Raw genomic sequence first — 13,397 nt, 5'->3', positions numbered from 1 at the left:
AAAACATGGGATAAAATCAGTTGTTCTGATGTTGCTCCATTTCTGCTCCCACCTCTGATTCTGAGCATCTCAATCACACTAGTGCTGTTCTGGGTTTATACGTGAGGGTGTAAAGAAAACAAGGTTAAACCGTTTATAATTAAACAAAATGGCAAAAATGAGAATGGAGAAGGAAAACAACAGAGAAAATAATGGAGAAAAAAGAGAAATGAGGTGATTTAGCAGTTATTTCATTTGTAATTCCGCGTGTCATTGTCACTATCATGGTCTTTAAATTCAGGTCTTATTTTTTGTGATTTCATGTTCGTTGTTTACTTCCGCACATGTGTCTTCTAGCTCGTGTGACCTTCCTCTGACAAAACCTAACACTCGAGTGCACACTCGAGCAGCCCTGCTGTGTCTGATCCATGCGTACCAGCGCCGCGCAAAAACTAACACGCCACCACCATGTCAGCGTCACTGCAGCGTTGAGAATTATCCACCAATAAACTCATACCTGCTCTTTGGGGGTCGTGAGCGTTGGAGAGCAGGGTGAAATAGGGATAAGAAAGTATGCAGAGCAACAGGTGGACTACAGTCTGTAACTGTAGAACTACAAAGTGCTCTTGTGTGGTCAGTGGAGCTGATAAAATGGACAGTGAGTGCAGATACAAGGGAGGTGTTCCTAATCCAGTCATCGTTCCATTATAAGGTGTATCTAAATTGCAGTCTGTCTGTGGTTATGGTGGCAGGACTAATGGAAGAGAGAGTGTGTGTGTTAGTGTGTGTTTGTGTATATGATAGAGTGTGTGAAAGAGTGGATGTGAGGGATGTGTTTATTTTGCTGCTAGTGCCATTGTAAGAACATGTTCTATGTTTGTGATTTCACTGACAGCTTTAGTGTGGAGAAGACACTGGAGTGCCACACCAACCCTTCAATTACTACCTCAGACCTAGCTCCTTCTCTCTCTCTCTCTCTCTTTCTCTCTCTCTCTCTCTCTCTCTCTCTCTCTCATTTCAAGTCCATAATGCAATTGGGAGACAGTCTTCAACTGGAGTGCTTACTCTTCTCATAACAAACCAAAACATGCACACAATTAGTCTCTCTCTCTCTCTCTCTCTCTACCACACCATCTCCTCTCTTTCCTCATTATTATCCTCCCTCTCTCCACCCCTCACACACTCTCCTTTCCTCTCACTCCTCTTTGTGCTCTCTCCTCCATCTCCTGTCTATCTTCCTCTTGTTCTCCATGTTCTTCCCCCTATCACTTCTCTGTTCTTTCTCTGTCTCTGTCAGTCTTTTATTCCTCATCTCTCTCTCTCTCTCTCTCTCTCTCTCTCTCTCTCTCTGTCCCATACTCACGTCCTTGCTGATAGACCCCTAACCCCCAAAATCTAGCCCCGGACTCACAAATGATTATCAAATTTTTATTACATACAAAGATATGCAGAGAAATCTATAGAGAGGACACACTATGCATTTTTTAATCATATCATGACTGTAATGTGTGAATTTGTACAGTTTTATGCCCAACTCTGGTATTTTATTCACTCCCAGTTCTCTCTCTCTCTCTCTCTCTCTCTCTCTCTCTCTCTCTCTCTCTCTCTCTCTCTCTCTCTCTCTCCCTCTCTCTCTCTCTCTCACACTCACATCCTGTTAAGTGGAGAGCTAATAAGTAAATGAATAATACATACATCCAGAGGACAGTGTGTGTGTGTGTGTGCGTGTGAAGTTGAGAGAGAGCGAGAGTGAGAGAGAGAGAGCGAGACAGAGAGAGAGAGAGGAAGTGAGTAGGTCATCTAGTATGTATTTATTCACCTCTGTTTCTCAATTATGTGTAGGGATCGTTTTTTTCAGGGACTCGCCTCACTGAAGCGTGAGTGCTGGAGTGTTAGGATCACCGGACAGTAATTGTTAGAGATATGTGTGTTTGTGTGTGTGTGTGTGTGTGTGTGTGTGTGTGTCTGTGTGTGTGTGTCTGTAAAAGGTGCTCTCCTTGCTATAAATCTCCAAGAAGATGAATGAGTGTAGTGCACAGTCTTCTCACTTTGTTTTGAGAGATATATATATATATATATATATTTTGTTTTGTCCGACGAGACCCACTCCCACTGTTCTGTTCACACCATGTCTTCTCTGTTCAAAACACAGATGTTTAGTTGTAGAACAACAGACACAGATGTACACACACACACACATGCACATACTGCCCCCCCACCCCTCACCCTCCAAGTCAAACCACTACCCAGAGAATACTCTGCTGCCAGTGCTATTTTAACTCTCATACTGCTTCAAGCGAAGGTAGTAACTGGATCAGTTTGCTCTGTATATGTGTGTGTGTGTGTGTGTGTGTGTGTGTGTGTAAATATGAAAATTCCTTTCAGCACCGTTCTAAAGGAGCCCAGGCCCCCTTGGTTAAACAAAGAAACTACACACACTTTCATCCCCGTCATTATACGTTCCTCACCAAAGTTTTTATACAGCGTAAACACCAGTGCCGTAAACTCACTCCACTAATCACCGTTGTCTCTGCGGTTGGCAACAAACAAGATGAATGATCAATGATACCCCACACACTGAACATGATTTGTGTGATTAATGTAGACATCAATACATTCATTAAAAATAAATAAATAAATAAAAAACACTGACCATATATGGCTCACCAAAAGCAATCCTTCCGATAGTGAAAATGCAACAGTACTTTTCTAACTCTCCCCTGTGCCTTTGGCTGTGTCCCAATCCCAAGCAGGTTTTGAGAAGTCACCTCGTTAGAGCACGCTCGTGACGCAACAGGGAACGGTGGCAAGTCACGAACCGATGCGTCCTCGTTATTTCGTTGTTTGTGTTCTTAAGTAATGGAACGTAACTTCGGCAGTGGAAGGTGACGTCAAGTAAAGACACGAGAACGTAAAAACACACGAAACATAATTCGTTCAGAAGTCGACAAGGTTATTTTGTCCGCTGCTTTGTCACATGGAGAGAGCTAAAACGTCCAATAGTTGCTGAAGATGAGCTAAACGCATCTGGGCCAACAGTGTTATGCAAATCATCTGTGTCCCAAAAAAATATGTTTCTCCAAAACATAGGATAAAGAAACACCCTCTTAACTTTGAGTCGTGAAAAAAAAAAAAAGTAATTTTGGAGCATTTCTATTGGTATGATATTCATCATGAAATTATCACATATTGTGAAGGACAACTGCTGTGTTCAGATGATGTAGTTAATTAGACATGGATGTATTTTGGATAGCGATATAATATTTGAGTATGGCTCAAAAATATTGAGAGATGTAGTGTGTCTAAACCATGTAAACAGTATTGTAAGTGCCTTTTGAGCAGGAATGATATCCACTACAGCACTTCCTAAGTTCAACCAGCTTGGCTCAACAGCCCCGTTTCTGCAAGTCTACCACACATGCAATTAACATGGTTTTAATACAAGATTTTTCTCTGGGTGCTTGAGTTTCAGCGCACAGTCCAGAAACTCCTGCTTGAAGGTGGATTTACTGTGTGAAATGATCCAAAGCAGTGAGTGTGTGAGTGAATGTGTGAGAGTGTGATGTCCTGAGTGTGATCAGAATGAACAACTTACAGAAGATGAATAATTGAAAAATAAATGAATCACTGTTTTTCAAACCTGCACTGAATTCATTTGTATTGTTTCTACCGGCTGTTACCATGGTTACACTGCAAAAAGTTTCAGGGCTTAAAAAATGGTATCAGGGTTGCCAGACTTTTAAAGCAGATTAAACAGTATACTGCATAAAGCGGCATAATTAAGGCTTAACTCCATCCAGTAAAAAATTCAGACAGAGAATAACCCCACCTAGCGCATGCCCAAATACACAAAAATGAGGGCGGGATCACAATTTTACAAATGCATTACAGTCATGGTTAAACAGCTGTTATTCAGAATAAACGGACAATACTGTTAAAAACTGCATCGCTGTCACACAGCCTCAGAACCCTGGAGTTGCGGGATTGAGCCCTGCTGCCGGTTCTTCCTGTGTCCGTGTGGGTTTCCTCCGGGTGCTCCGGTTTCCTCCCATGGTCCAAAATCACATAGGTGTGCACATGTGAGTGTGTGTCACCCTGGGAAGGACTGGCGCCACCTCCATGATGTGTTCCTGCCTTGCGCCCAGTGATTCCAGGTAGGCTCCGGACCCGCCGCGACCCTGAACTCTATAAGTGGTTACAGAAAGCGAATGAATGAATGAATGAATGAATGAATTGGTTTTACAATAAAGAGTCATTACCATGATGACACTGAGTATCGCTATCACACAGCTCCACACAGTACAAACCCTCGTCTGTGAAGAGTTTGGTGCGTGTGTTTTCTATGTATCTGCATGCATTTGCTCGCACACATGCTGGTAGGTGGACTGGCTATTCAGAAATGTTCATGAGTATGTATGTGTGAGAGTGAGATGTCCTGCGGTGGATTGGTGCCCTGGCCTTGGTGTATTCCAGCCTTGTGCCCAATTATTCTGGGTAATCTCTGGACCCACTGTGAACTGGTTAAAGTGGTGAGAGACAATAATTGAATGATAATATTGAATACTAATATTGAAATATGGTTGTTATAGGGTCCAGTCAGAGGGTGAGTGTTCTATAAGCAGTCACCATATTAATGAAATATTTAGTAAAGTATATCATAATATATTTGGTTTTAAAAAAATGTAATTGTCGCGTTGTCCACTACTAGTCCCAAGACTTAGGTGGGGAATGTTAAGTTACACAGAACACAGCTGGAGATTTAGCTCCTATTAGTGGTGTGGTGTTAAAGGCCAGTCTTTTAAAGCCTGCTGTGGACAAAGTGTTTTGATCAGCCGCTTTGATTTGTAGCGACCTGCTAGCTTGCCTTGTTGTGTTAAGCGTTTAATCAGTGAAACCCTCTCGGTCCCTGCTGCCTCTGCCTTTATGAAGCTTTACAATATGTCAGTGCATGACTAGCTTTCAGAACAAATGACACAAGAGCCCAAATCATAATAACCATGGACCAAAAATAATAAAAATAAACAAGTAAATAAATAATTTGGTAAATGTGCCCATTATGTCTATTCAATAATGACTCAGATGGACAGAGGTAGCTTAGAAACACAACAAATGCGACTAGAATTAGAACTCTCTAGAACATTCTGTACTCATTAGTATGACAACTGAAGTTTGTGGGGACTTTTAGCATCCATCTGGTCTAATAATTTAATGCTTACAATTAAAAGCAGTGTTAATTCTTTTAATTAAATAAATAAATACATTTCCTCCGCATTTGTCAACTCTCCAGTCTGAGTGCACACAGGTCAGTTCCAGTCTCTGTAAATGGGTAAGAAAAAAAATATGGACTGGTATAGTCTCTCTCTCTCTCTCTCTCTCTCTCTCTCTCTTGGTTGGTAATATTGACTTATGTTTGCTGTTCCAGATTACTTAAGGTGGAACTGACTGTAAATTCAGGAGACGGCTGACTGCATGAAAGTAAACACGGACCAAAAGCGCTACAAAACTAAAAACTCAAATTACAAATGAGTTTCTATGGTAATTCATGCAGTGGATAAAAACTTACAGACTTTACAGACAGTTAAACCTCAGCCACGTTCAAATAACAGTCAATTTTTACCCTCAAACATACTCCTTAGAAGTGGAGCTTCTGAATGTAAACAAATGAGAGAACAGTGTTTCCCCACTATCACAGACCTTCTAGGCCTTTAATGCCACAAACTAAAAGTGGAAGAAAAGACACTGCTTGTGAATGGTTAGCTGTAACTGAGTAAAGGTTAGAGCACTATAACACACAAATAAACATATACACTTTATACTATATATACTTTATACTATATTAAACTATAATCACACAAATAAACATTTGCGTATGCAATAGTTTGGGTGCACTTTTCAACTCTCGTTCTGAACAATGACAAAACCTCCATTTTGTCCATACTTTGCTCGCTGTGTGATATGAAACCTCCGTTTGGCTTACATGTTATGCTAATGTTTCAGGAGGAACAGATCATCAGGACTGGTCTAATTTGTCCTTGAAAAAAAGATAATATTATATGAAATTTGAATACCTTTTAAAAATAATTAGCTAATTACTATTATTACAGACAAACACATCTACATTATTACTGCTGGACAAAAAACATTACATGATCCAAAATAGTAACTTTACATAAGAGGGGAAGAACTATCCTAACATATAGTGGAGGTTCATGGAAAAATATTGTGTTACACAGCACTTTTGAGCCAGGTGTTGGTCTGTTTATCAACAGATTTTGACAGAGTAATTTTCATAGTGTAAAAGGTAGCTGACATTTTCAAATTATGTAAAATATTTATTTATACAAAATCTTCAGAAAAATATAAAAACAAAACCTGTGTGTGTGTGTGTGAGAGAGTATGTGTGGATTTGTTCTTTCTCTATTCCAAAGCTGATGACACCCTCTTACCTCAGCTTGGCCTAGTTACACGAGAGAGAGAGAGAGGAGAGAGAGAGAGAGAGAGAGAGAGAGAGAGAGAGAGAGAGAGAGACCGAGAGACCTGATATTAAAGCATTGTCTTGGTATAGGAACACTCCCCTGTCGTTCTGTCCACAGAGGTGTAAATATGTATTAAGAGTGTGAGATGATTAAAATAATTGATACCAATTAATGACATCATGCAATTATTCCAGATTAATCACAATTTATTTGACCATAACGTGTAGATTTCTAAAATACATGCATTTATTTATAGACATAAGAGTGGGTCAAATGAGTTTCTTCCAAATAAATTTATTACTTTCCATAATTCTGGAGCGTTTCTTTTTAATGATACAGTAATGTAAACCTTTAACAAGTAAAAATGACAATATTGTATTAACTGTGTGTGTTGCCATAACCTGTTTGGAGGTAATACCCACTAATCTACGATTCTGCATCTCTGTCTTAGTTGCTCTGGCTCACTAATGAGACCTGTAAGTGTGACTTGTAAGTTCAGTGTGAGAATGAGAAGCGATAGAGAAGTTAATATGCATAGACTTCATTATCCTAATTACTAATTACATTTTCATTTTAAACATTCTTGATTAATCCAATAATCTATCCCTGTGTCCGATATATACGCCACAGAATCACTGCTAAAAACAAAGATGACATTACTGACAAATACGAACCGCTTGGCATTGTCTGTTTGTTTATTTATTTATTTATTTATTGAGTAATTGTCCAGCCCTAGCACGCATTGTTTTTTACAAAACAGCAGTGTCAGCTGAGTCTCTGATTTTCACACGCAGTTACACATTTAACAAAGAATATCATGCTCAATATTTTAAATATTCATTTTAAGATATTTTGGCTTTTGCCTTGTTTAATTTTTTACTTTTTGAATTATTGAGCAAAAAACAAATGTTTAAGGTGAAAAAACAACTTTGTTACACTAAAAAAATGCTTAGATTTTTTGTTTTTTGGTGTTGTTTCCAAAAGAAATGGTATACAGTGATAAAAATACACAAAATAAGCAAATAAACACAAAGTAATAAAGAATAACACTATCGCTTGAATAATTGCTATCAGTTTATTATGAAATAACTGTGAACAACAGTAACTTGATAGTAACTTGCTGCATGTGCATTTTAAACATGACAGATTTGCTTGATTTTATTTAAAGAGAAAACAAGTGTAAAAAGAAAAGAATTCTGTAGATTTTATAGATTTTCTTAATTGTTGGCATTTTAACATATATATTATATATTAACATATAACAGCCTGTCACACCCCCTCACACACACACACACACAAACAAATTTATTGTTACCCATAGTCTCCCCTATCTATTATTGCCAGTTGATAAGCTGCTAATGTAATGACTTTCGAGTTCAATTTGCTCGGAGGAGAAAGCTTAAATGCTCGGTTCTGGTATGTAACCTGACACAAACCCATGTTGCCTAGCATAATTCTGGTGGGGGCAGCTTCTAATTTTTGAACAGAGGTACAACAGTATAGGTGACTTCGATTCAAGCAAAGACATGCCTCAGTTTGCTCATTGTACAAAGCTTTAGAATTCTCCCAATGTAATAAAAAAAGCAAAAAAATACAATGCAAAATAACAATTCAATAAGAGTTGTTAAATGCACACACACACACACACACAGCATAAAAACTAAATGAAAGTGGAGTATTAAGAAACTGATATGACTTATCAATTCCTCTTCACGTTCTGCTGAAAGATAACACTGGGTTCTGTACTAGTTTCTGGAAAACAGCAGGGAAGGCATGCAAAATTCAGCTCACGGAAAAATTGTGGATTACCCACAAATCTTCCTTGCTGCCTACAACCAAACAACCCCCCAAAACCCCATCTGCCCCCTTAAACACGACCAATCATAAAAACAAAGACGAGGTGTGAATGTTTCTGACTCGGGTTCAGTGGAAAGGAATAATTTTAAACAAGGATAAAAGTGTAAACAAAAATGATGAGATTTTCATTGCTAACTCAATATTAGTTTCTTTATTTCCTGATAAGGATTCTGTGTGAGTTCCAAATCAATACAAGAACATCATTCTGCTATTTACAAATAGGCTTTTCATGTCAAATACACTCAATGATTTGTTACCAAAAGAAAAATTATTTTTCCATCCTTATCCGTCAATTTTTGGGACAATTTTACAAACATTTTGTAGATTTTCACACTATCTAATAACATTTATACATATTTTTTTACGAACAAGGGCAACAAATTGGGGATGTAAAGTGAAAAAATAAAACACCACAGGTAAATACTAATAAATAATCATTAGCAGTTAAGCAACAGACTTGCAGTGTTTATAACGTATAAATATAGAATTACTATTATTTGTATTATTTTGAGTGCACTTGATCTTAATGTCAGTTCAATTTATTCAAATTTTTCAAAACAATATAATAAGTTGAAAAAAGAAAAAACAGTCACAGTACCAAAAGTATTGGTACACCTGGTCAAAATATAATTATGACAGAAAAAACTCAAAATTTCTCACACACACACACACACACACACACACACACAAACACACACACAAACATAGCCTATGTAAGATTACAATATGTATAATAGAATATGTATAAACACAGAAATAAGTGTGTATGCACACACACAAAATCATGTATCATATGTTCTGGCATATGTTTTAAAACACTTTGTTGCTTTGCTAAGTGAAAACTAATTCTCCACAGATGACAGCATTGTCTGAACATTTTAATGTAAAATTTAAGTTCATTTTATGAATTATAGTTCATTTTATGGCCTTTGAAAAAGTTTGACATTTTTGTCATGTTGTAATTGAATATTTGAGCTTTTTACACTGTGTGAAAATGCTACATATTCATGTGATACTAATATACAAATCTAATATACGAATCTTTGGGATGTTTAATATTTAGAGAGAGAGAGAGAGAGAGAGAGAGAGAGAGAGAGAGAGAGAGAAATAGAAACAGATAGGGAATTGTGGAAAGGAGACACGATGCTAACACATTGAGGTCATGGTGAAAAACTGTTGAGGAAAGAAAGAATATGGAAGGATGAATGGGATGAGAGAGAGAGAGAGAGAGAGAGAGAGAGAGAACAAGAGACAGCAGAGAAATGTCCACTGCAAAATCCACTGCGGAACATAAGGCATATGCAGCTTTTTGAAAGCTAATAACCTTTTAGTTTTAGTCCCTTAGATGCTAAATAACAAGTCTGTATTCAACACTTTCTCTCACCACCATGCGGCCATGTAGTGTAGTAAAATAGTGTCCCATTTTCGACACACAATACGCTATAGCTAAACGCTAATAAGTCTAAATTTACTAGAACTGGAGCACAATAGCCTAGCTTAAAGCTAGTTATCATTATAGATAGAAGCCTTTTTTAAATGCCATACTTTGGTACTGAGCAGACTTTGTATGTTTAATTATGGTTTTTGACATGTAATACATTAAATAAATCGCTTAACTAGTTGTGTTAACCTTAATAAATTGTGCGTCTTTATAAAAAACATGTACCCTTAACATTTCAATTTTCTGACATTTGATATATCCAGCAATTCCCTTAAATTGTTATATAGCATTGTAGCATTAGCACTACTACTACTTTCAGATTTTAATACATCCAAGGGCTTATTCGCTTAATATTTTAAGTGGCTTCGACTCTTAGTGTTTTTGTTTTTCGACATTTAATACATTCAGTACTTTCAAAAATGTATAAGAAACTATGCACTTAGCTGCTTTTTCCGAATGTATTTTATATGGCCAATATTTCGCTGGATAAGGAAACACAGTGGAATTCATGCTTATTTCAAGGTTCTATATGTCCAACAATTTGGCCATATAATAAAATAAGGAAACTGGTAAGTTTAACACTTTCTCTGAAATTGGATATGTTAAATATATTCCTTTATTTAATTTGGATCATTATACCGTTAATGCTTAACTTTTATTTATATAACAAAACAAAACTAGTTATTGGCGGTCCAAGAACAACAACAATAACAAAAAAAAAACCTATATACATTATAGATAAATGTAAAAGCACTAAATGTAAATACTCCACCAATCAAATGAAACGCTGCAAGTGATTAGAAGAACAGCTCTAGCTTCAAGAGAAACCAATATGTTGGTACAGTATTTGAGAAGGATATTTGAATGCAATAGACTCAGAAATGTGACACAATAGCTTATTTTGCACCTTTACATAACTGCATATTTTAAAAACACTAGAAAATGTTGATTTCTACACCCGCTTCAGCCAAACACACACTCACTGCAAACATTATTTTCAGCTCCAAAAAATGGCCATAAAGTGGAAATCTTCCATAAGAAGCAATATCAAATGGCACCGTCGGTGATTCACGGCTATTTACATTGTGCTCAAACGAAAATGTTGAAGATAAGGCCCAGACCTTTCTAGAAAAAATGGCAGCTAGCATACAAGTCAACAAGGCCCATAAAGAAATTCAGTGTCTTTTCCTCCCCCTGAATTCTGCATGGATCGATGTACCATTTTCTCTTTGGGTAATTTCCACAAATTTTAGCTAGCTCATGAAGGTAAAAACCAACAGGGACTAGGACCAAACTGGGATTTTACTTACGGGCTAGAACTGGGATTATGACACTCTCTTCAAAATAAAGGTTGTAAAAGGTTCTTACGGGAATTTTTGTATACTACTCTACTCCTAAATAAAATTAGTTTTTTCAAAAATCATCCAATCGCTGAAATGTTTTTTTTCCCCAGGACCATTTGTATAATTTGCAAGTACTTCAAACATTAATTGGGTTACAATGAACAACAAGAAACAAGTAATTTCAGATGTTCTTTCAAGAACCAAACAGTTCTTTTTGACTCTGTTGTTTGTTCAGAGGTAGAGATTCACATTACTTTAAAGGATTGGACTATGCTACTGCACAAAACCCAACCAGTAATATGCAAGAAATATGATTGTACCACCTTACAAATGAATGATCTAGTGTTGATTTACATCCAGCTTTTTTAGACCTTTTCCTTGAACACAGGAGACGTTTGCTTGTGACTCATTTCCAAAACACTGCTCTAACAGGACTAGAGCCAAGTATCCAGATCTTTACTAATTTTACCAAGACACATTTTTTCTACAAAAAAAAAAAAAAAAACGATACGAATGAGGGAAAAATCATGTGACTAATCATAATTTGATCTAATAAAATGAGCGGTTTACTGTCAAATTTTAAAATGTAAAATTTTAAACACTATTGTTGAGTTCAGTTGAGAAGGTTCAGTTGGGCAGTTATGGACCTGATTGGAAAGTGATGTTGTAAATTGAAATTTGAGAATTGTCGTGAAAATTTTGCAGAAATAATGGAGAACACCAATTTTGAAGATAACGGTGAACACCAGCGATCTACAATAATATAATTGGAGTCCTGCTAATTTTATGATTGACAAATTTACTTGAAATTCTCAAATCTCACACTATTGACATAAAAAACGGGTTGAGTTACAACTTGTTTGACTAAATTTGGGTTTGATAATGGAGAGCATCCGTATACATAAGAAATTAAGAGAGAGTCCTCTTAAATTTTTAAGAGATTAAACGTGTGAATGGTATCAAAAATTTCCAAATGCAGCACTATTGATTGTGTTGACTTTTTGGTTTGTAGCTTATTAGAGAAAACTATTTTGAAGATAATGGAGTAGGTGACAATGGACATAGCCAGCTTTGTTAATAAATAAGTAAATAAATAAATAAATAAAGACTTATGTCATTCTCAACTGCTCAGATGTTTTGTTTGGGTTGCAAATTATTTTCCAAATTTTGGCAGGTGCCCGTTGGAAGGAAATGTAAACAGCCCGTTCTGCTAAAGCCCAGGACCTGAGTGGGTCATCAATAGTTGGACTTACTGTATGTTGGAGCTGTTCCAGTACACCGCGTGCCTGCTGCCGTCCACCACGTACAAGTTGGCGAGGAAAACGAGCGCGAGTCCGGCGAGAGCCATAATCCCTCCGCGTGCCTATCCCTTCCTTTCCCCCTCCGTTTCTTCCTCGCGCTCACGGCGACGCCACCATCCCGTCCCAGGAAAGAAAAAAAAAGAAAGAAAGAAAGAATGGAGAGATGGGAGGAAAATAGGTAGAAAGACAGCACAGCCGAGCGCGTGTACTGTGGGGATCAGAAAAACACGCGTGTTTACCGCGTGCGGATGGTGGGAATGTGTTGTCTTTGAAAGTCAGGATCCATGCTGAGGGGTCTCATCGCGCGAGCCTCTGGAATGAGAACGCTAGTGTCCCCTTCAAAACGCGCGCCCTCGCTCTCGTCTCTCCTCACTGTCCGCGAGACACTACTCTATGGGTGAAGACCCTCCACGCGCCTCACAGACAGTTTACTCTCGCGAGCGGAGGAGGAGGAGCGAGCGAGTTTTTATTCAGTCCCGACACCACGGCATCCTCTCCCTCTCTCTCTCTCTCTCCTCCCACTACTCCCTTGCTCTCTTTATCCCTCCCCCTTCTCCTAGTCTCTCTCTGCTCTCTAATACTATCTCAGTTTTACTCACTCTGTCTCTCTCTCGCTACTTCTCGCCAAATAGCCCTTTACCCACACACTCCCCTCTCTCCCTTTTCTCTCTCTCTCTCTCTCTCTCTCTCTCTCTCTCTCTCTCTCTCTCTCTCTCTCTCTCACGTTCCCTTAATTAATGTATCATCTCAATCTGTTTCTCTTTTCCCTTGCTCCCTAGTTCTTCATCTTTTTTCTTTCATTTACCCTTCTTGTTTATTGTTCTCTCTCTCTCTCTCTCTCTCTCTCTCTCTCTCTCTCTCTCTCTCTCTCTCTCTCTCTCACCTGTCTGAGAAAAGACAAACTTTATCTCATGATTAGCGTTAGCCGCTAGGATATTACTGCAGTGGAGGAAACATATCCTCAACGATATTAATTCTCTCTCTCTCTCTCTCTCTCTCT

General features: G+C 37.9%; 1 protein-coding gene across 2 annotated transcripts in view; it reads right to left on the bottom strand.

The window, feature by feature from the left end:
- The window catches only part of efna3b (ephrin-A3b), an 86,226-nt gene extending 73,432 nt beyond the window's left edge, over positions 1–12,794 (bottom strand). For both annotated transcript variants that reach the window (XM_066684150.1, XM_066684151.1), the window contains exon 1: positions 12,350–12,794. In XM_066684150.1, the coding sequence (XP_066540247.1) occupies positions 12,350–12,444 (95 nt within the window). In that variant the 5' untranslated portion in view covers positions 12,445–12,794. The remainder of the gene's footprint in view (positions 1–12,349) is intronic.
- Between the last annotated feature and the right edge of the window lie 603 nt (positions 12,795–13,397).

The sequence above is a fragment of the Hoplias malabaricus genome, chromosome 10 (genome assembly GCF_029633855.1).
Source record: "Hoplias malabaricus isolate fHopMal1 chromosome 10, fHopMal1.hap1, whole genome shotgun sequence".
NCBI lineage: Eukaryota > Metazoa > Chordata > Actinopteri > Characiformes > Erythrinidae > Hoplias > Hoplias malabaricus.
Note: the sequence above shows the minus strand (reverse complement) of the source record. Positions and strands in the feature narration are given on the sequence as shown.